The sequence below is a fragment of the Camellia sinensis genome, chromosome 8 (genome assembly GCF_055761805.1).
Source record: "Camellia sinensis isolate YWXY chromosome 8, ASM5576180v1, whole genome shotgun sequence".
Taxonomy (NCBI): domain Eukaryota; kingdom Viridiplantae; phylum Streptophyta; class Magnoliopsida; order Ericales; family Theaceae; genus Camellia; species Camellia sinensis.
This window is the reverse complement of record NC_138968.1, coordinates 25465472-25488316: the sequence shown is the minus strand read 5'-3', so window position 1 is coordinate 25488316 and position 22845 is coordinate 25465472. Positions and strand designations below refer to the sequence as shown.

The 22845-nt window shown below is 38.3% G+C and overlaps 1 protein-coding gene across 6 annotated transcripts; it reads left to right on the top strand.

Annotated features, from left to right (window-relative positions):
• Positions 1–6661: 6661 nt before the first annotated feature.
• Positions 6662–22667, top strand: LOC114289172 (protein MAIN-LIKE 2). Of its 6 annotated transcripts, XM_082882319.1 has the most exons (7): positions 6662–12069; positions 18565–18802; positions 20127–20778; positions 20915–21077; positions 21171–21751; positions 21833–21931; positions 22148–22667. In XM_082882319.1, exons 5-7 carry the CDS (start codon positions 21314–21316, stop codon positions 22484–22486), a joined length of 876 nt encoding a protein of 291 aa, XP_082738445.1. In that variant the 5' UTR covers positions 6662–12069; positions 18565–18802; positions 20127–20778; positions 20915–21077; positions 21171–21313; the 3' UTR covers positions 22487–22667. The 6 variants fall into 6 exon arrangements, 5 of the variants coding, with proteins under 5 accessions (XP_082738445.1, XP_082738444.1, XP_082738447.1 ...); XM_082882318.1 differs by having other exon boundaries at positions 20915–21751; XR_014337480.1 differs by lacking the exons at positions 21833–21931; positions 22148–22667 and having other exon boundaries at positions 6662–6961; positions 21171–21736.
• The last annotated feature ends 178 nt before the right edge of the window (positions 22668–22845 follow it).

Below are 22845 nucleotides of genomic sequence, written 5' to 3'. Positions count from 1 at the left end.
AGCAATGGCTCGTTCCCGCTATACAACGCCATTGAATTTAGGTACAACCCAACATGAAAGTTTGGATCCGATTTACCGTCATAGATTTGAAACCTCGGCATACTGAATCTTTTGGGTGGTTCGAATTTGTCCAGTTCCGCCGAGAAGGCTGTCTTCGGTTTCACTGGGGAGTTTACCTCGGCTTCTGCATTCTGCTGCCTCCTCTTGAGGTAGTTCCTTAAGTCTTCTTTGCTCCTCCCTGGAGCTCGGCTGTCTTTGGATTTTAGTCTTTTTGGTACACTGCTTTCGGCCTCGTGGTGGGGTCGTTTGGATCTTTCTTCATGGGATGTGTCAAAATGGAGTACTTGCCCCTGAACATGTCGATGTTCTTTGGGGTCTGGATTCTTCATGTGGTGTGTCCGTCGGGACTCCTCTTGCCTCCGCTTTTCTCGTCCGACTTCCCTGGAAGGTCGGTGTGAATGCCTTCCGCTTCTGGTATGCTGAGGGACCTCGGGGATTGTTTTTCTTACCTCTTTCTGAGTGTTGTTCGCTGGCATCGGCGTATCTTGCAGCGGGTATGGTGGCTGCATAACATTATTCTGCATCATGAAGTTGACGACTGACTGGAGGTCCGCCAACTTGTTTGCTAGTTCCTTTACTTCCTCATCCATCCGTAGGCACCTGTCCCTCCATACCTGGAGGTTATCTTCATTGTAGTATTTTCCTTGGTTAGCTCTTTTTGACGTGTCGCCTTCTGGGATGACGTCGTTCTTTCTGTGACCCTGGTCACGGGCTTCTGCATTGCGGTTATCTCCTTCGATATCAAGATCAATTGGGCTGTCCCTCCCAGTGGGAGCGTCCTCCCCAATATTTTCCTGCTGTCCGTTACTGGCCATCTATTCTTCCTTTGATTCCCACAGACGGCGCCAAATTGTGTGGGTGAAAATCTGACCACACTGCCCGTTTAGTGATCAGCTGGAGAGCACAAGCAGAATAGATGGCTAAAGTAACCTGAAACAGAAAGAAAAAGCTCCGGCGGTGGTTCTTCCACCCGGGGGCACTCCGACGATCAAGTCAGTATATCTCTCAAAGATAATCAAGTACTAAATTGAATACTCAAAGTATAAGTTACATACCTTAGACCCATGGGGGTGCCTCTCTTTTATAATATACTCAATCCAAGTCCCACTAGAAGTATGACTTCTATGGATTCTAGTTCACTGTTTACTCTGGACTCTTTTAAGTGATATAGATAAACTCCTTGAGAGTTTTATCCTTATCTTGGTTCAATCCCCTTTGTGCCTTAGGACTCTTGCCCCATATCTCGGATTCCGATGTCTTCGGAGATGACCTCGGCTTCTCCGAGATTACCTCGGCTTAACTACCAGGGCACGTGGCACCTCGGCTTACACGTCGGCGTCACCATGCCACGTGTTGGTATACAGAAAATATATCCCCACAATAACAAAAAAATATATATATATGAAAAATAAAAAAACAAATTTTCTTAAAAGTAAATTTTAAAAACTGAAACAAAATAGAATGATTAAAATTTCTTGCCCAAAAAATTCCTTGGTAAACATGTACTAAAGAGTTGAACGTAGAAAATTCATTATTAGCTACTTCTTGTTAGTGGTTGGGGCAACAAAAAAAAAAAAAAAAATTAGTTAGATTTTTTGGAGTTGAATTTTTTTTAGTTTAGAATTAAAAAGTTTGTTTGGCAACAATTTTTTAATTTTTGTGAAAAAAATAAAATAATTATAATTTAAATATGATATTTTATTTTATTAATTTATTTAAAGTATTTATTTATTGTGTGTTTTTAGTATCAACCAACTTAATCAAACAAAAACTCTTGACATTGGACTAAAAAATATTATAATTTGACTTTAAAAAAGGTTCATTGTTAGCTAGTTATAAGTCTATTTAAACACTTGACATTGGACTAAAAAAAACTATAATTTGATTTTTTAAAAAAAGATCGGATTTTCTCCAGTTTTGATCTGGATTGGAGAATTGTTATTTGGCCAATGGTACCTATTATGAATTCTGTTTTGTTGGTATAAACTGTTCATTTTATAAGTTTTTTATTTATTTATTTTTTTTTGTATATATTATCTATAAAAATAAAGATAAAAAAAGTTAGATCAATCAGCTAATTGTAGCATATTTATTTTATCGCATTTATCTTAAAAAAATGAATGGTCAATTTTAAAAACAAACGTGATTGAGACCCTCACACTGCTCACACCCCCACCACCCGCACACACACGTGGGGATTGGTCATTAGAAAAAAAAAAAAAATCTCGGCAAGTCACATCCCACTGGGGTCCTGGGGGTCACCCCCAGTGAGGGTCTGAAACATTTTTGTTTTAAAAAAACATACTTGCTATTCATTTTATTAGAGAAAAACATAATAAGATGAAGATGGTACAATTATCAGATTAACTTGATTTTTTTTTATAAATTATATACAAAAAGAACTCTAAACAATAAACAATTTAGATCATCAAAACATGACTCGTAGTAGGTCCCATTGGCCCAAATAGCTCCTCTCTAGTCCAGATTTGAATCCAATCCCTTAAAAAAAAAGAAAATTTACCAATAAATCTCATCTTGAGGAATGCTTATCCATTTAGTTCCAACAATTTTCTTATGGATCATATATTATTTAGAAATTGGATTTATAGTTATAGCCTTATTTCTATTATGTTTTTTTCTTTTGTGTTAAAAAGGTAATATACACAATCTATGAGAATCAAATTTGGGATAAATTTTTATATGATTTTTTTTTTTTTTTTTGGAAAACATTTCAAAGAGAGTATAAAAATGACTTGAAATATATGAAATTCTTTAAACATTTTAAAATGAGTATAAAAACTTCTTAGTAAGTTTTTGGCAAATGTATAATTTCAAACTGTAACATTCGAATGTAATACTCAAACGTAACACACCAATGTAACACTTCAAAAAAACTCCTTAGTGTACTTTTCTCAAATGTAACACTCCAATATAATATTCCAAAAAAAATTCTTAGTATAGCACTCCAATATAACACAAAAAAAATTCATTAGTGTATTTTTTTCCAAACATAACACTCAAAAAAAATGATACGGGATTCTTCAAATCATTCCAAAATGAGTACAAAAATTTCTTAGTAAGTTTTGGGCAAATGTATAATTTCACACCATAAGTGTTACGTTTGGGAAGAGTACGCTAGGAAATTTTTAGGATTTTTGTATGTGTTATATTGGAGTGTATTATATTAGAGTGTTACATTTAGGATAACATTGATTGGAGTGTTACATTTGAAAAAAGTACAATAATAAATTTTTGTGTGTTAGATTGGGGAGTTACGTTTAGGAAAAGTACACTAATTTTTTTTTTAAAGTGTTATGTTGTTACATTTGAAAAAAATAGACTAAGGAATTTTTTAGTATGCTACATTGGAATGTTACGTTATTAGAGCGTTATATTAGAGTGTTACGTTTTTGTTCGTAATGTAGGATTTGCTCCAGAATGAGGAAAAATTCAAAAACTTCTATACTGTGGATTGCCCAAATGTGTAATTTCACATTTAGAGAAACCCACTTTTTTCCCTAAAAAATTAAACACAAATGTATTGAGTTTGGTATGGTCGTTTGCACACAAAAATATTTTATTTAAAACCAAATAAACACAATTGCTCTGTAGAATAGCGGTTAAAATCAGATGTCGATCCACAAGAACTAATGACGAATAATTTAATTTAGAAATTTAGATTTATTTACAAATATTTGGAGTGAAAATTAAACTAATTAATTAAACAATTAACTAAACAAAATAAAATAAATATCTTAGGATTTCAAATCCACCATTAACCTCATAATTGAGAGTAATTGTACTCAGTCTTTAGAAAATCATTGATTTGGATACTGTAATGTAAGTTGATTTAAAATACATTGGCAAAAAGATTTGTATATCGAAATCAGAAAGTCACAAATTATCTTTGCTTAGCATGGACTATCACCGCTAAACTAAACTAAACTAAATTAAACTAAACTATATTGATGCACAACCCGTCTTACTGGATATGACTCGTTTAACAATTCTAATTTACAGCAATAAAAACCATTGTATAACATAATTTGAGTACAATATTTATTGCACTAAAAATATCTAGAATTATACAATTATATCCAAATCAAATTAAAATTAAAAATACCAAATACAACTTATTATAATTATTTAGTTAAGATTCCATCTCTATTTTAAGACAGAAAAATAAATTCAAGCATTTACAGGCTAAACTCTCTCACTGTCCATTTCTTTTTATTTTTCTCTCATTCATCTCTTGGGCCTAAACCCTTTGCGAGCCCCCCCTAGGAATGACAATCTGAAACCGGCCCGATGGGGACCCGACCCCCCGATCCCGAATATAATGGTTATTCCCCGAAAAATACCCCCGACGGGCCGGGGATGGTGATAAAAAAAAATCCCCGACGATATTCGGGCCGGGGACGGGGACACACGTTTCAGTCCCGGCCCGCCCCGGCCCCGAGCCCCGCCCCGTTGATCTCCCCGATTGATAAATATTATATATATTATAATATTATAATCCTATCTTTTTATAATCCTATCTTTTATTATATATATTATAATATTATAATCCTATATTATTATATATATTATAATATTATAACCCTATCTTTTATTCATTTAGGTATATATTTATTCATACTTTTTTGATTTCATCTCCATCTTATCTACTCTCTCTCATAAAGCAGATCTACTCTCTCTCTCTCTCTCTCTCTCCATTCCTCACATCTCTCCTCCTCCACAGATCACATTCACATCGCCATCGTCTCTCTCTCCCTCACTCACGGCGGCTCCTCTCTCCTCGTAGAACCCCCGCAACCACAGCTCTAAGAATGGCCACGGCGGCTCTGTTCGGCCTCAGTCCGTCGATCCTCCACCACCACATCCTCTGCCGCAGATCTGAACAACACAGCCTCTGCCGTCCTCCGCCGCAGATTTCAACATCACTTCCTCCTCCGTCGCAGCACCACTTATATCCGGCCTCCGTCGCAGCTCCGGTGTTTGACCTAGACGACGGCATACGGCTTATCACTCAGATCTGTTTTTTGTTTTTTTTTTCAAATTGTTGTTGATCACCAGTTCATCATCACTCAGATCTGTTTATTTATTTATTTATTTTTCAAGTTGTTGATGATGAAGATGATGATAGTTATGTTTGTGTGTGTTTTGTGTTTCAGATTATATTTTTTTAAGTTTTTTATTTTTAAGTTGATGATGATTGTTGATGATCATGAAGAAACAGATTTAAAAAAAAAATTGTTGTGTTTCTGTGTTGAACAAAATTAAAAAAAAAAACAAAAACAAAAACAGGTCGGGGATTTTTCGGGATCGGGGAAACCCGATCCCCGTTAGGGAGCGGGGGCGGGGGGGTTGATGGTGTCCCCGTCGGGGATCTGGGGCGGGGACGGGGATTTTCTGGTCTTCGGGGATCGGGGACGGGGAGGGTGATCCCCGACCCCGCCCCGCCCCGTTGCCATTCCTACCCCCCGCGTTTTTCTTTTTTTTTTTTTTCTTTTCTTCTTCTCCTTTTATAGGCAAAGTACCTGCAAAAAAAAAACAAATAATAATAATATAAACAATATAATATTATAATAAAATATATATATTTATATATAATTAAGGGGTGGGATGATTAGCTACCACCACCTCCTTTGTTTGTTTGTTTTTAGTTTTTTTCTTTTCTTTCTTTTTTTCTTTTCACTTTTGGCTTCAATTTTCATAAAGTGCACAATATTTTACTGTACACTTTATAATATATTGATATATAAACTATCTAAAATATATTATTTATACTAATTTATGTATAAATATTAAAATATATACAAACATATAAAATCACACAAAATTATAAAATAATACAAATAAATAGACTAATAAATTATATGTTAGTGGGTCAAATATGTAACATTTAGCCTTCGATCAAAGTTACTATTCTTTTGTGTAATTTTTAATTTAATAAAACTTTTGGATTCATAAAAAAAATAAAGGATTAAACTGTTCACAAGATTACTTTTTAAGATTTATTGATACTTCACTCTAAAAAAAAATCATATTTTAAAACTTTTTCTTAGAGTATCTCCAATGGTTGTTGCTATAACACATTTGCTATTGCCACAATTTGGCAATGAATAGTGTTATTTTGCCAAATTATAGTAATGGTGCTCCAATAGTCACTTGCTATTTTGGCAAACTCAACCAACTTTCCCTCCAAATTTTTAGTTGTTGTTTGGATATAGTTTTTTTAGAAATTTTATTTTTGTTTATTTTTTATCTTTTGTGATCTTTTTTAATTATTTCTAAAAAAAATTATATATTTATATTATTCACGACTAAACAAATATAAAAAAATAAAAAATAATAAAAAATTAGAAAAATTAATTTAAATATAATTCACCCTACCAAAAAATATATCATTACAAAAATATTATTGTGCGTATGTTTCACTTCTATTTTAATTTTTTTTTTAATGAACAAAATAACATACTTGAATCTCAACCGTTGAATTGTTATTAATCAACAGCTGATATCAATCTCCTAGAATGATCTACTCAAATATGAAGAATAGCCCCTTTGCTGACATCTGCTCTCTTTAATCTATGTGTGTCTCTATCCTCTCATCACTTTTCATCACTCACTATAGCCTCTATCTCCCTCACTCTCATTATTTTCATCTCTCTCTCTCCCTGGTTCTCACTTTCTCTCTCTCCATGTCTCCACAAGAACCCTTTGTTTCTCGGATCAATTTCATCACACTCTTCAGATCAATAAAGATCAGAGAGAGAGAGCTTCGGATCAACTTCATCTTCGAATCAATAAACTTCGGATCGATGAGACTTTCTCTTATCTTCATTTTCAGATCGATGAGCTTCAGATCAACTTCATCTTTGAGATTATTTAAATCCAGGTATTTCAAATTCAACCTGGATTATTTCAAATCCACGTATTTTTCTTCTAAAATTCATTTGAGATTATTTGAGAAATAAATTTGAGATTATTTATGTTGGTATTTTTGAAGATGATATTCCTGTTGATATTTTTCTTATTAGTATTTTTGTTGATATTTTTCATTTGAGAAATTCATTTGACAATGTCTATTGATATTCCTGTTGATTATTTGAAGATGATATTGCTGAAATTTGGTGATTTTTTGAAGATAATTAATTCGATATTGAAGATGATTAATTTGGTATTTACTGAAATTTTGTGTAAATTTTGTTTTAAACAAATTGGTGAATTTCGTTTAAAAAAAAAAAACTTCAATCATTCTGGAAAAGTCTCAACTGAAATGGAAGGAGGGAAGGAAGAAATCAGTTGGTTTTTGGTGACTTGACAGATTTGGCAGCTACCAAAACAGCTGCCAAATTTGGCGCATGATTTGGCAGCTACTATAGCATGTCATTGGAGAAGCCATTTTTTCCCAAGCTACTATATTATGACTTTGGCAACTGTTTTAGTAATTCATTGGAGATGCTCTTATATCTACTTTTGAGATTAACAATTTACTTTCATAAAAAATAATAAAAAATCAACATTTTAACACAATTCATGAGAAATATTGTTGGAACAATCTTCTATGTAAATAAAATAATTTGAAATAAAATCAAACAAAATAAATAAATAACATATCAGATTTATTTATCGAACCGAATTAAAAATTCAAAGACAAAGTCGAGTGTGTGATACTCTGTCCTTAAGACAGATTCGCCCTGCTACGGTACTTACGGTTGAGTGGCGTTTATCTCCCAAGATACAATGATCTTCACAAATTGTAGTAGTACTCCAAACAATTTGTTCGGCGAACCAAACGTGTTCTAACTCTCTGAATATTTATTCCTAAAATTATAAATGAAGAATAATGCACTAAAAGAAATCTGGACAGCAAAGAGAAAAATTTCAGACTGAAATTCCGGTTCCAAGACTGCTGGAATCAGGCAATATATATAGGCAAAAACCCTTAGCCCCGAACAGGTTCAACAAAGAAGTGAAAAAGTGCAACACTATTCATAGATGATATGACCGTTGCAAATTTTCAAAAAATTTGAAAAAGGTTTCAAAGGTGAACAGTTACAAAACTGTTGTACCTTTATTGTTTAAACTATTAGAATAGTTAAATCAATAAAACCTTTCACTGAATGGAATAACTTTATTAAATTATTTAAATAATTTAATCAATTTTTAGGAAATCACTTAGGAATTAAAAATTTGAATTTAGAATTAAATTAAATTATCACAATTACAAACTTTAGAAAACCATTCAGGAACTCAAAATTTGAATTTAGAATTAAATTAAATTCCCATAATAATTTTTTATTGAAAAAATTTAAATGAATTTTATCAAATAAAAATTAATGTTTGATTCAAAAACGATGTCAACTTCCTCTTCACTTATCAATGGTTTTGACGTTCCGTTTTCACCGTGTGACTTGTCACGCGACAAGGAACACGTCACCTCTTCGGACCCACCCCAAAAGACGCATAGGGCTCACTTAAAATTGAATTAAAAAATATGCCTATATTAAACTATTTTTTCAACAATATGTTAGTAAGATTAAAAGAATTATTTTTTAATCAAAAATCATATACAGAAAGATTACCCAGCACTTTCAATTTTTATAAAATTTTAATTCGAAATATTCACTTTAAAGTTGGTGCAACAAAAGCCCCACATGAATTGGGTGACGACAACTAGTTAGTGGATTAGTCATTTGGCATTTCCATTTGTAGCATTGTCTTCTGTTACTATTCTATTGTAGAATAAATTAGATAGAGGTGCGTAAAAATGCTGAACGGTCTGTGGATGGCTCAAAATCTGTCCGCAACTTGGGATGGATTTGGCCCGTTTAGATTCGGGTTTGAGCCTAGTTCGAGATATTGGGCTTGGGTTTGGACTTGAACTTGGGTCGTCATTTTGAAATCTAACTCGTCTGGCTTGGTCCATCAACTCGCTCAAGATTCACTCAAAGTCCGGCCTGTCCAAAGCCCAATGTCATGTTTAGTGAAAAAAAAAATTTGGTAAAAAAATCGGAAATTTTTTTTAAAAAAAAATGTTCAAGCCCGATCCAAGCTCGAGTCCAAGCCTTGGCCCGCTCAATGCTTGAATACCCCCTAAGCCTGAGCCTGAACCTAATTTTTTAGCCCGTGGGTTGGTTCAGCCCTACTCAAATTTTGGTTGAAGCCTGGACGACCCAAAATGGGTTTGCCCAAGCCCAATTTACACCCCTAGTTGTGTATCATCTAGAGATATTTCTAGTTTTTTTTAAAAAAAAAAAAAAAAAAATCTTGTCTTCATTACTTTTCAATTGCAAATGAAATAACGCATGAATGTCTTTGCATGCACTAACTAGCTAACTAAAAAACTTCATAAAAATGTTGTATTAAGAGTTGTTTTGAAAAGTAAGTTAAAAACTAATTTTTTGATTTTATTTAATTTTTTTTAAAAAAACGTAAAAAAAAATAAAAAAAATAATTTAACTCAAAATAGGTTAAAAGTCAAAAAGTCACCTTTTAGGCACTTGTCAAAACAAGCCTTACCATGAATTGCCGCCAATGTAGTGACGTGCCATGTGGGATCTCCCTCTCATTTTGTGAGCAAGTGGCTCTCGAGTTGAGTCTTCATGGGGTGACATTATTTTCATCTATATTTGTTCTAAACTTCTGTCGATTAGAATCTTAGTGAGATTAAGATTAAATTGTGACTCAGACTTGTTTGTTGACCAACAGAACGCCAGTTGTTCGCTCATTTAGACCCCTCTAGCTCGGGTGGTTCCTAGTAGTTAGTAAATAGAAGCTCCTTTGGTCCGCTCAGAAGGAAATGTTGGTTGATCCTTCCCTTCCAACCTTTTTGCCTAGCCAAAAAAAAAAAAATCCATGAATTTTCTCACTTATATATTTGGATTTTAATTTTTTTTTAAAACTACTATTTTTCTCAAGACAAAAGAAAATGACATATATAATCATTTATTCTTATTTTCCTAATTCAACCAAACAAATGCAAAAGGTGCATCTTTCATTTAATTCCTTTTTCCTATCTTTTTATCTGGGTAATGCCAATATAAATATAAAAATTTTACTAAAATTTGAAATAGAATAATGTGACGTCATAGCTCATTCATTTCAATACAAAATATCCATTAATGTGACTCATAATTGTAAAAATGTTGTATGAATTTTTATATATAAAACTTCCATTTGTAATTATTTTCTTTTCAAAATTTTCACAAATTTAATAATTAAGGCCAACATCTTAATGACATGAATAAAAAGACAAATGAAAGTTTGGTAAATTATTGTCTTAACCTTACCCGCAGAATATTCTTCTTACGAGTAGTGCATCAAATTTAAGTGGACTTGATTTTATAATTCTTTATACTATCATTACATTACATATGTATGTATCATAGCTTTATATCTTTTTAAATTGAATTGATTCCAAATAAAGCTCAAATTTTCTTTCACAAGGTTGCTAAAATCCTTTAGTATCTCAATTATTATAAAATTAAAGAAAATAAAGAAGGAAGAGCCATAATACAAGAGGAAATAAAAGATCACACATGTAATATACAATTTTTCTATATCTTCATTACCATGCAAACTCAAGTGATAAAACATACACTATACACCACTATTCATCACACCATGTGGTTCATCACATGACATGCCACACTTCCCACATGATAAAATTTTTCCTTATTTTCGCTTTAGTCCAAAACTCATTAGAATTCCAATTCCATCTTTTTTTATGGTTATCTAAATATTCCACAATACTCCTTCATGAATAACCATATACTAAGAATATGCCTCGTTAAAATCTTACCAAGGAAAACCCAGTGGGAAAAAACCTTTGGTGAAGGAAAAAGAGTATAATATTCTTATATATGATTTATTTAGATTGCCTTGTTAAAACCTAACTAAGAAAAATCCAGTGGGGAAAAGACCTTAGACAAAGGAAAAAGAATACCATCTACAAATCTACTAAAATTGATGACTCCCTCTTAATGCTGTATAATAGGTCTTTATGTCGACGCATCCCAATATTATACATCAGCTTCTTGAATGTTACAATCGGTAATGCTTTAGTAAATAGATCTGCCAGACTATCACTTGAGCGTATTTGTTGAACATCAATATCACTATTCTTGTGGAGCTCGTGTGTGTAAAAGAATTTTGGTGAAATATGTTTAATCCAGTCACCTTTGATATAACCTCTTTTGATCTGTATGATACACGCAACATTATCTTCATATAATATAGTTGGACTATCTTTTGTTGATGGCAATCAACATCTTTCTTGAATATGATGGATCATGGATCTAAGCCAAATACATTCTCGGCTTGCTTCATGAATTACAAGTATGGGGATATATTTTCTGAGTACCAACACGTGGCAAGGTGACGCCGACGTGTCAGCCGAGGTACCAGGTGTCCTGGTCGTGACGCCGAGGTGATCTCGGCAAGGCCGAGGTTATCTCTAAAGATATCGGAATCCGAGATAAGCAGATAAAGGACAAGAGTCCTAGAATAAAGAGGGAACTCAACCTAGATATGGACAAGAGTCCTAGATTGGGAGAAGACTTCAGTTTGGGTAAAGATAAAGACTCTTAGAGAGTTTATCCTAATCTTACTAGGAGTCTAAGATTAGCAGTAATCCTGAGTCCATAGAAGTTAGGCTTCTATTGGGACTAGGTTTATGTTGGCTATAAAAGAGAGGCACCCCCATGGATCTAAGGTATGCTTTTGATTCTCAAGCTTGTGAGTTTAGCACTTGATTATCTTTGAGAGATATACTGACTTGATCATCGGAGTGCCCCCGGGTGGTTGAACTACCGCCGGAGACTTCTCTTTCTGTTGCAGGTCGGCTAGGTGCCATCTATTCTGCCGGTGCTCTCCAGGTGGTTACTAAGCGGGCAGTGTGGTCAGAAAATCACCCACACAACAAGTATCTCTGAGTGATTTGAAGAAATAGCAATCAATATTTGTTTTACTGGTTGCCAAGATATAGCAGTACGTCCATAGGTAAAAACATATCCTGTTTATGATTTGGTTTTATGTGGACTAGAAAGATATCCAGTATCTGCATATTCGATTAACTGCGGCTTGGATTTGTTTGAATAAAATAAACCCATATAAGTTGCTCCACGAAGATAATGTAATATTTGCTTTACTTCATTCTAATATCTTCGGGTTGGTGCGGAACTATATCTTGCCAATAAATTGACAACGAAAATACCAAGCCTGGTACAATTTGCAAAATACATGAGAGCACCAATTGCACTAAGATATAGTACTTCAGGACCAAGGAGTTCTTCATTATCTTCTCAAGGTAAAAAAAGATCATTTTTTGCATCAAGAGATCGAACAATCATAAAAGTATTCAAAGGATGAGATTTATCCATATAAAACTTCTTCAAGACTTTTTCTGTATATGTTAATTGATGTATATGAATCCCATTTCACAAATGTTTGATCTGCAGGTCAAAACAAAATTTATTTTTCCAGGATCTTTCATTTCAAATTTCTTCTTTAAATATTTTGCAGTTTTTGTAAGCTCTTTTGGAGTTCTTACAAGATTCAAATCATCAATATATACTGTAACAATTGCAAATCGGATTCTGATTTCTTAATAAAAATGCATGGACAAATCGGATCATTCACATATCCTTCATTCAACAAATATACACTGAGCCGATTATACCACATGCGTCCGGATTGTTTCAACCCGTATAAAGATCTTTGTAGCTTGATTGAATAAATACTTCTGGATTTTGAATTAGATGTTTCTAGCATTTTAAATCCTTTAGGGAGTTTCATATATACATATATATATATATATATATATATATATATCACTATTTAGTGATCCATATAAATATGTTGTAACTACATCCATTGTATGCATAATTTTCTGTGATTACCAAGCTAATCAAAAATCTGAATGTAATTGCATCCATTATGGGTGAATATGTTTCCTCATAATCAATACCAAGTCTCTGGGAGAAACCTTGCGCAATACATCATCACTTTTGATAATGTTTTCAGCATTACTTCTGGTAATGTCAAGAGCAATTTTAAACGAAAATATGTTGTCGACAACAATTTGATTTTTATCCCAAACTTCTCCTGTACTCATATAATGTATTGAGATCTCATTATTTTTAAGTACCTTTTCTCCTTCAGGGAATAACTTTTTAAGAGATTTCTCTTCTGGAGGTTCATAAATAGGAGATTTGGATAGACTTACTATAGCCTGTTTTATGGTTCTAACATTTTCAGGGGTGCGTTCATTTGTGGGTATGATCTCTCCAGGAGATCTATTTATGGTTTCTTCTAAAGTATCAACTGGTTATTCTTGAGCTTTCATCTTTCAAGAAATTTTGTCTTTTGCACCGATGGGTCTCCCCCGCTTATAGCTACCTTACACTCATTTGCTACCATGCCTGTCACGCCTCAAAATTTGGACAATTAAATATTAAATTAGGACTAAACCCCAATTAATATTCCATCATCCAAATCCTAGGGGTGAAACAAAAAAAAACTAAAACGCTAACCAAACCATCCACCCTAAATTCATAACTAACAAATACCTCAACATTAAGGTAGCAACAATTAGTCAAAACAACTTAAATAAAGTACGGTTACAAACCATGCCAAATTATTCTAATACTAAAGTCATAAAAAAAAAAAATAATAATAATAAATACATAAACTACTAACAAGCCTAAGCTCAAAAAAAACAAAAGAAATCCAAGAGATATGCCCAAAAACTTTAGTTACTTCTCGTCACCACCGTAGCCTCAACTAATCCTGCAAAGGAAACTCAGCTGCGCTCAAACAGAACACACCCGAGTTGCCAAGAGACAAAACGGGTCAGTATACGGGGTATACTGGTATGAGTACAAGATTTAACACCCATGTGTCCACCAGACACAGACAAAAATACATTTAATTCTTATCACGGGACAAGACAAGTAGTTCCAACCGTACCGAGACGAATGGGTAGTTTCCCGAGATACGGTGGGATTTAGTTTCTTGTCCGTACACAACAAAATATAAATTGATTATAGAATAGACAAAATAGAAATAAAAAATGTGGTGGGTCAGCCCTGCATAAAAAGTTAGTAAGACTCACCATCCTGCAAAACAAATAAAGTTAGTATAATTTAATCATAAGTAACTTATTAAAAAAAAATATAAAATTATACCGTTTCATACTTAAATAATTTGAATTGATCAAAACTCAAAGAACGAAAGTTGTACAGAATCAAATTTCCTATAAGACAACGTGAACGAATTTAACAGAAACTGAACAGGTTAAGAGAAAAACTTGATATAAAAATCTAGACAGAATTCAATCGAGAAATCTGAAGCTGAAAATGAACCAAAACTGCCCTAAGATGATTTTTTTCGAAAATTTTTAAAACATGAAACGTGTGCAGAATAATGTTTTACTTCAGTTTACGCGAAACCAATAAAAATGAGCTCGTTTCATGGGTTAAAATAGCCTCTAAAATCTGCCTTGCTAAAATGAATCAAACCAACAATAATCAAGATCATCCGATTATAAGTTCTAATCGATCTTTTTAATAAAAAGATAAAACACAAAAGTTGTCTAGAATCACGTATACATGCTTCTGCTCAAATTTCATAATTTATCAAGATCATTTTATATTATATATATTTTTTATCATGTACATATCAGTACCATTCACACTATACTAATAAATTCATAATTAAATTCTTTGTTCCTTAACTCCACCACTTCGGCCCTCTCCTTCCGGCCTACACATATATCCCATGTGCCTCCTGTATACCTAACACCGCTCCGAAGCCAAACTTGAACGGGGATATCGTCCCGAGTTTGACTCAACTCGGACTCTAAAATTATTTGCACGGGGATATCCTTCATGCTGTGGCATATCGGGCAAGCTGTGCACCTCGAACTGGGAAGACAGTCAGATACTCTATCCCCTCTGGCGGGCAAGTCTGATCATGACCAAACTGGCGTTGGACCCGGAACGGAAAGTAGAATACACAGTGAGTCAGACCAACCAACTGGACCCCGGTCTGCCGGAACATACTATAGCTCATTGCCGGGAGATTGAGCCAAGGGCAGCGCCAGGCGATGGGATCTGCAGACAAATTGCACATCCAGTCGAACCACCATCCCTCATCAAAGGCATCGACTAGGCGTTGTCGAAAGAAGTAGCCGCGAGCTAAGTTGGCGGGGCAAGAGTATAATAAAAAATAAGGCCAAACTATCATGCAAGAAAAGGCCTAAAAGAGGGGTAAAGAGACAAATGGTAGCTGCTGTTCTCAAACAGAGGAGATCCCTTCAACAAAGTTGAAGAGGGGCTCAAAAAAAGATATTTCACAGTTTATGGATAAGTCCAAGACAGCTCACAAATAAGCCTAAAATACTATGCAAAAATTGGCCTAAAAGAGAGATAAAGAGGCAAGTGATAGCAGGAGGCCTCAAACAGAGGAGAGCCCTTCAACAATGTTGTTGAAGGGAGGCTCAAAACAAGATATTTCACAGTTTATGGCAAAGTCCAAGACAGCTCACAAATAAGCCTACAATACTATGCAAAAATTGGCCTAAAAGAGAGATAAAGAGGCAAGTGGTAGTAGGGGACCTCAAACAGCAGGAGGTCCTTGATCAAACATGAAAAGGGGCTCAAAATATGACTATTTACAGTTTGGGTCGGAGCCCAAAAAAGCTAACAAGTATGGCTTGTAAATAAACCAAGAAAAGGCTAGAAAATGGAGGAAGAAGACTCACCCTTGTAGAGCAGCAACACAGTAGCTTTTGGACCAAGAAATGGTGCTCCTATCCTCTAAAAAATAGCCTCAAGTTACTGGAATGGAGTGTGGAGGTCTTGTGTTATGTGTTGTAGTGTAAATGGTACAAGGCTTTTAGGGCTTAGAGGGTTGAAGTAGAGAGAGAGTGAGAGTTGTAGGCAAAGGCTCAAAACCAATTTTGTAACCCTCAGAAATAAAGGGGGGGTGGTGGTTATATAGAGGAGAGGTCAAGGGAAAAGGGGGGAAAATCAAATTCAAATTTCCTCCCCAAAAGACCCCCCATCGGATACAGGATCTGGGGGGAAAAAGAGGGCATATCTGTAAGGAACCAGGTGAGGGGGTCATGGCCGTCCAGGTTTTGAGGGTTCAGGGGGCCGGCCGGCCACCCCCCATGGCCGGCCGACCAAGGGTCAAAAGGGTCAATGACAATTGCTGGTCGGCCATCTCATATTGGTGGCCTCCCATGTCTGCACAACACAACTAAGTGGTTGAAACCCGGAGAATATGAACCAAGAGAGAGAAAAACCCATTTTTTAGAGGGGTTCAAAAGGCTCAGGCACAATTACTGGTCAGCCACCAAATATTGGTGGCCTCCCAGGTGTATACAACACAAATATGGGGTTTAGGGTTCAAGAAAGTGGCCCCGGGGTGGTCAACATTGGCTTTCAAGTGAGGAAAACGGGCGTCGGAGAGCGATGAAAAAATAAAACTGGCTTTTCAGAACAATTTCTGGCCTCCCACCCTCCTACAAGCTTCCTAACTATGAAAATAAGGCGTCCACCAAAAATGAACCAAAACGGATGCAAAACGGAGATTCGGGGGACCGAAACGCGCGGCCCGGGGCCCCGAAAATGGGCTGTTAAGCACCAGAGGTGGCATTCGACCACGAAGTTGGTCTCTCGGGCCACAGTGTTCCTCAAAAGGGAGGAAATAAGGTGTGTGCCAAAAATCAAAGCAAACGGAGGTGGTTAGGCGGTCCCGAACTGAGGCACATGGCCGTCGGCTCCGAAAAAACGGAAACCGGGCTCCAAAATAGAAAAAATGGCCTACGACCACGAAACGTAGCCTACGGCCACTGAGAGATGATCTACGAGACCTCTCTCTCCCTTCGGGAAGAGAAAATAGAGAAAACAGAGCCTGATTCGCAAACCGAGGCAAGGCACGAAAGAGTCCGGAAGTCCAGAGGCAAGGCTTGTAGCCGGGACTCTGAAACTTCTGAACGAGCACAATATGCAATATCACTGAGTGCTCAACTGGTGACGTCTGAGTCTTAAGGTCGGTCAAAAATGGGGTGTCTACAGTTGCCCCTCTTTGACAGAACTCGGAAGTCATAAGTGACGGGAGTGAATGTCAAAGCCCAGAGATGACCCATTTTTGACAAGACCGAAGACTTAGACAAACAGGCAAGGCAAGCAGAGGTGTGCTCGCAGGCATGCCCGCAGGCAGGGGTAAAATGTAACCGACAATGCAAGAAGCTGAAGGTATCTCAATGATCATGCAAATGCAGCAAGCTGTAATGAAGCACATATTCACAATAGATGCAACAGTTTTAAGCAAGAACGCAAAGCAACAACTACATTTCATGCAGTTTAAGAATGCGGAGAATTATTCAATTCTCGCCACGTCTCCCACGGAGAAGATACAATACTTGCGCGGTTTGTCTGGTCGCACCAGCCTCAAATGAACCGTACATACAATATCGTGCCTGCAAAAGAAAGAAACTCGACAAGCACAACATAATCAGCAACACATGTTCAAAGTGATATTGAATGCAAACAATCGCGGCGTCGATAGAAAGGTGCATCGCAATGCGAGGAGTAACGCACGTGACAACGCGGGTTAAGCACGAGGATTTGACAACACCTGTGAAACGTGCACAATAGTATGAGTGGTGTGCATGAGAATGTAAGTGACGCGTATAACAATGCAGAATAAATGTGAATTCGAACGCGAATTTGTCGTAAAACGACGGGCAAAGAAATGCGAGTTTTCGATGAGGGTGACTCAATTGCGACCTTCGGTTTACCTCTCGGAGGGGTCACAACATGTTCGAAAAGGATACATCTCACTTTTGACGAGTAACGATGAACAACGCATCGAAAGTTGGGGTTGAAGTTCCGGTAGAGCGATTTCGCGACGGAAAGTGCACTTCTCTTGTACTTTTTCAGGTCCCGGGGACTCCAATTCTTCCCAAAATTTGCAGAGAGCTTGGTGGGCACTTGGGGAACACCACCGACTAGGTCTCATCCCAGGGAGAGGCCACCGACTAGCATTTTGCAGAGGGGGTGGTCGGCCTGCCACAAAAGGTGGTCGGCCGACCCCCTAGCCCAAATCCGGGGCAGCTTGGTCATTTTGCTCTCATTTCTTTAAATACACTCGGCCAAAGCCTCATTCCTCACAACTTCAGCTCCGAAAACACCTTCTCTACCTTCCTAGACCATTTTCCTCTTCTGATCTGAGCTCTATACGCGTTTTCCAACGCCCCACACAAGTTGTTTTCGTGAAATCTTTCAGTTTTCGTCACTTTGGACCGATTCAATTTTGATTTCGGTGCTTCTTTTCTCATTTTCACCACTTGAGGTAAGTTTGTCTCAACATTTGAAAGATTTCCTCGGGGGTTGACTTTTGTTGACTTTTTCATTTCCCGAGAGTTGACTTTTGTTGACTTTTTCCAATTTTGGCTCATTTTGCTCATTTTTGCTCCTTTTGCAGATTTTCTGAAATGGCCGGTCATCTTCCTCACGGTGGAGGTCCTCCGGGTGCCGGGGATGATCCCAATATTATGGCTCTGCCTCCGAGGGTTCGACCCTTTATACCCGAGAGGTACGCCCCTCGAGCACATATCCTTTCGCGGGCTATTTTTTATCACTTCACTGATTTTGATGATCGAGCGCCTGGGGATCTGCTTTTGCGAGAGCCGGAGTCTCACCTCTCTCATGAGACACGAGAGGTATTTATTTCGCCTTTTTTTTTTTTTTTTTGCAACGTATTCCGCATTTTTGTACGTTTCATGCCTCTTGCTATGCATATCTGCTCTTTTTAGCACGTAGCTTGTTCTGACGCTTAGGCCTCGTTTGGCAAGAGGCTATTTTAGCCAATTAGCCAAAAAGTTACTAAATTAGCCAAAAAGCCAACAACCCATACCAAAAAGTCAAAGATTCTCTTTTCTCTCTACTTTTTGCACATCTTTTCGTAATTAGCCAAAAAGTCATCCCAAACATACAAGTTTTTTTTTACCTACATTTTTAGCCAAATAGCCAAAAAGTTACTAAATTAGCCTGTTCCCAAACGAAGCCTAAGCCCATGATACAGTATTCTGTTTGCGTTTTGAACGCTTGAATTCCTGATCACGTAGCCCATAACCTGATGGTGAACACACAGCACACATATATGTTGACAGTTGAACACTCAGCCCAAACTCTGAATTTCTGAACACGCGGCCCAAGTTAAAGGTGAGCATACAGCACACACTTGTTGAGAGTAGAACACATGGCCCAAACTCTGAATTTCTTAACACGCAACCCAAGTTGAAGGTGAACACACAGCCCACACTTGTTGAGAGTAGAACACACAGCCCAAACTCTGAATTTCTGAACACGCAGCCCAAGTTGAAGGTGAGCACACAGCATACACTTGTTGAGAGTAGAACACATAGTCCAAACTCTGAATTTCTGAACACGCAACCCAAGTTGAAGGTGAACACACAGCCCACACTTGTTGAGAGTAGAACACACAGCCCAAACTCTGAATTTCTGAACACGCAGCCCAAGTTGAAGGTGAACACACAGCACACTGATTTTGAGAGTAGAACACACAGCCCAAACTCTGAATTTCTGAACACGCAGCCCATTGTTGAGGTGAACACACAGCCCACTGATTTTGAGAGTAGAACACAGCCCAAACTCTAAATTTCTGAACACGCAGCCCATTGTTGAGGTGAACACACAACACACTGATTTTGAGAGTAGAACACACAGCCCAAACTCTGAATTTCTGAACACGCAGCCCATTGTTGAGGTGAACACATAGCCCACTGATTTTGAGAGTAGAACACACAGCCCAAACTCTGAATTTCTGAACACACAGCCCATTGTTGAGGTGAACACACAGCCCACTGATTTTAAGAGTTGAACACGCAGCCCAAACACTTGAATTCTGATTTGATTTTGCATATAGCTTATACATTTCATTTGCACGCAGCTTGTATATCTCATTTGCACGCAGCTGGTTTATTTCATTCTGAAACTGAATATATGTATTCACCGTGAATGCAGGTGTCCTCCCGTGTTACACGGGGATACGGCTCCATTGTTGCGAGAGATTGGTACGCGAAGCTCCTAGAGGCCGTCCGCGATTGGGTTGATCTAGCAGGATTCGGGCCCTTTTGTGCCGGGATATCTCGTTATCCAGCTAGCAGGATGTTGATGGGCGCCCTGGTAGAGAGATGGTGGGACACCACCAACTCCTTTCATTTCTCATCTGCCGGGGATATGACTATGACCCCATTCGACTTTGCCGTATTGACCGGCCTTGACGTGGGAGGCTGGGCGATCCCATATGACGAGGATATGGGCCAGTGGGAGGCCGCTTGGATCTACTTACTGGGAGCTCGTCCACCGGTCGACCGATCCTCGGGCCGAGTCCGGTACACTTGGTTTTTTTCACATTTTAGGCATACTGAGCCCGAGACTCTGGAGGAGATTACACAGTACGCCCGCGGGTTTCTGATGTTCCTCTTCGGGACCACTCTGTTCTCCGACAAGGGGAACACCGTTGGGCTATATCTGTTGGGTGCCCATGCAGACCTCACACAGGTTAGTCGGTATGATTGGGGTGGCGCTAGCTTGGCTACCCCTCTATTGCTATATGAGCGCGACCTCCCGTGGACGGGGGAACATAGTTAGCGGCTACTGGAGAACCTGGGAGGTACCTTCTGCCCTCTTGATTTACATTTCTACTTTTCAATGTATGTATATTGCACACACGGCACACTTTATACTCTGTCCTGACATCCTGCACTCAGCATTCTGCATTCTGATGGCTTTTGCCCCGTTTTCTGCAGTTATGGGGTTTTCGCATATTTTCCCATACTAGCGCCAGAGCTGGAGGTGGAGGCGCCCCTTGTGACCCCTTACTCGCTTGTTTTCGAGGGCCAGTACCGGCCGTGGCCTCGGGAGACTTTTCTCTACCTACGGCAGTACTTCGACACGGTGCAGCCGTTAGAAGTAATCCAAAACTCCCAATTCCCAATGTTTTCATCTCTGGTTTATTCCGTACATCTACGGTTTCTGATCAGCCTATGCTTTGGTTACCCGCAGATTACCTGGCAGCCCTGTTGCCTTTGGGTGGGGACCTTCGATTTTAGTTTTTCGGAGGATGGGGCTCTTCCCGGTATAGGATCTTGTTCGAGGGGCCAGTTGGTAGGGCCTGGTTCTTGGGGGAACGCTTCCTTCGTCAGACTATGGGCTTTCCTGAGCCGCGTGTTCCCTCAGCACCTCCGGACGATATGCGGCTCGCTGATAGGCTTACTCCCCAGGGTGTCATTGACGCTAGACTGGGCACTAATGCACTGCTGCATATAGAGGACGGGGAGTATGCGACCTACCGTCACACCTACTTGATGCCTCCGTTGACAGGTGTCTGTACTCCCTCGAGGAGGTCTACTGACATGCCGTCTTTGAGTCGAGCTCGGGCTGCAGGCGCCCCTTCTACTAGCAGGGCTGGCACATCGAGAGGAGGGGTTGGACTGGTCCCCCCGATTCCTCCGACTCATCATCATGCCGGATGGCCAGACATGCCGACCGAGTTGACAGGATGGCGATACGGGACCTCCTATCCGATTCCGATAGAGCCTCCCATGCCTGATCATCTATATGTCATTGATCCCGACTCACCGCCGGTATGCCCCACTGCTTTCCATCTATCATTCAAATACTTAGACATTCCTTTATTCATTGATGATTTGAGCTTGTATCTGCAGCCACCCAGAGAGTACATAGAGGGGGTGATCGGATTGGTGGCCTCACTCGAGGGCATGGTCTTGCGGAAAGAGGCGCAGCTGTCCATCATGGGTTTCCAGGTACTCTTTAGTTTTCTCACATTTATCGTACTTCTGATGACATGATGACCTTGAACATTTTACTGCTTTGATTAATTGCACGTGTAGAGCACATCTGACACACCACATTCATATACTGTATCTGCATGTACCCTCATTTCGTGTAGTTTGCTTGCATCTGTATCTGATACACACATTTTGAGTTGATGTATTCAAATTTCACTTTTTTATTTTCAGATGCCTCCAGTATATCCGCCACAGACCGGGCCATCTCGACCTTCTCGGGGAGCCGGGCCATCTCGGCCTTCTTGCGGGGCCGGGAGAGGGGAGTCGTCTAGCAGACGCAGGACACACATCGTAGAGGAGGAGCCCGATGAGGACGAGGAGGAGGAGGAGGCTACAGATCGTCAGTCAGAGACCTCTGCTGACAGAGAGGAGGGTTCCGATCCTGGTTCTGGGTGTGGAGAGGAGGCTGAGGAGGATCCTGAGGATGACAGTTCCAACTCAGATGGTGCCGGTGGTGCAGAGCCTGTTCCGCAGAAGAGGACGAAGAGGGCCTCTTATTCCTGCTCTTGAGAGCATTGGTGCAGCTGTTTCCTGCTTTATTTATCTTTTTTACTAGTAGTTGTAGCACATTGTACATTATTAAGTAGTTTTATTTTTTGTAAAACTTGTACCTTTGTTGTAGAATGTTGTGACAAAGGAAGCATGATGGAATGAAACAGCTTTTTTGAAAAAGTGTTGTACTTTATGTTCTCAGCATCGCATCGCATCGCATCATTTTGCAAGTAAAGAGATTAAACGGTAAATGTGCATTGTGTATGTGCCAAGTCAGGTAGCGAACTGACACGACAAACAAAACAACCTAATCTCACTTAGAAACAACAAAAAAAACCTCAGCAAGTTTACAACTCGATAAGCAAAACACAACAAAA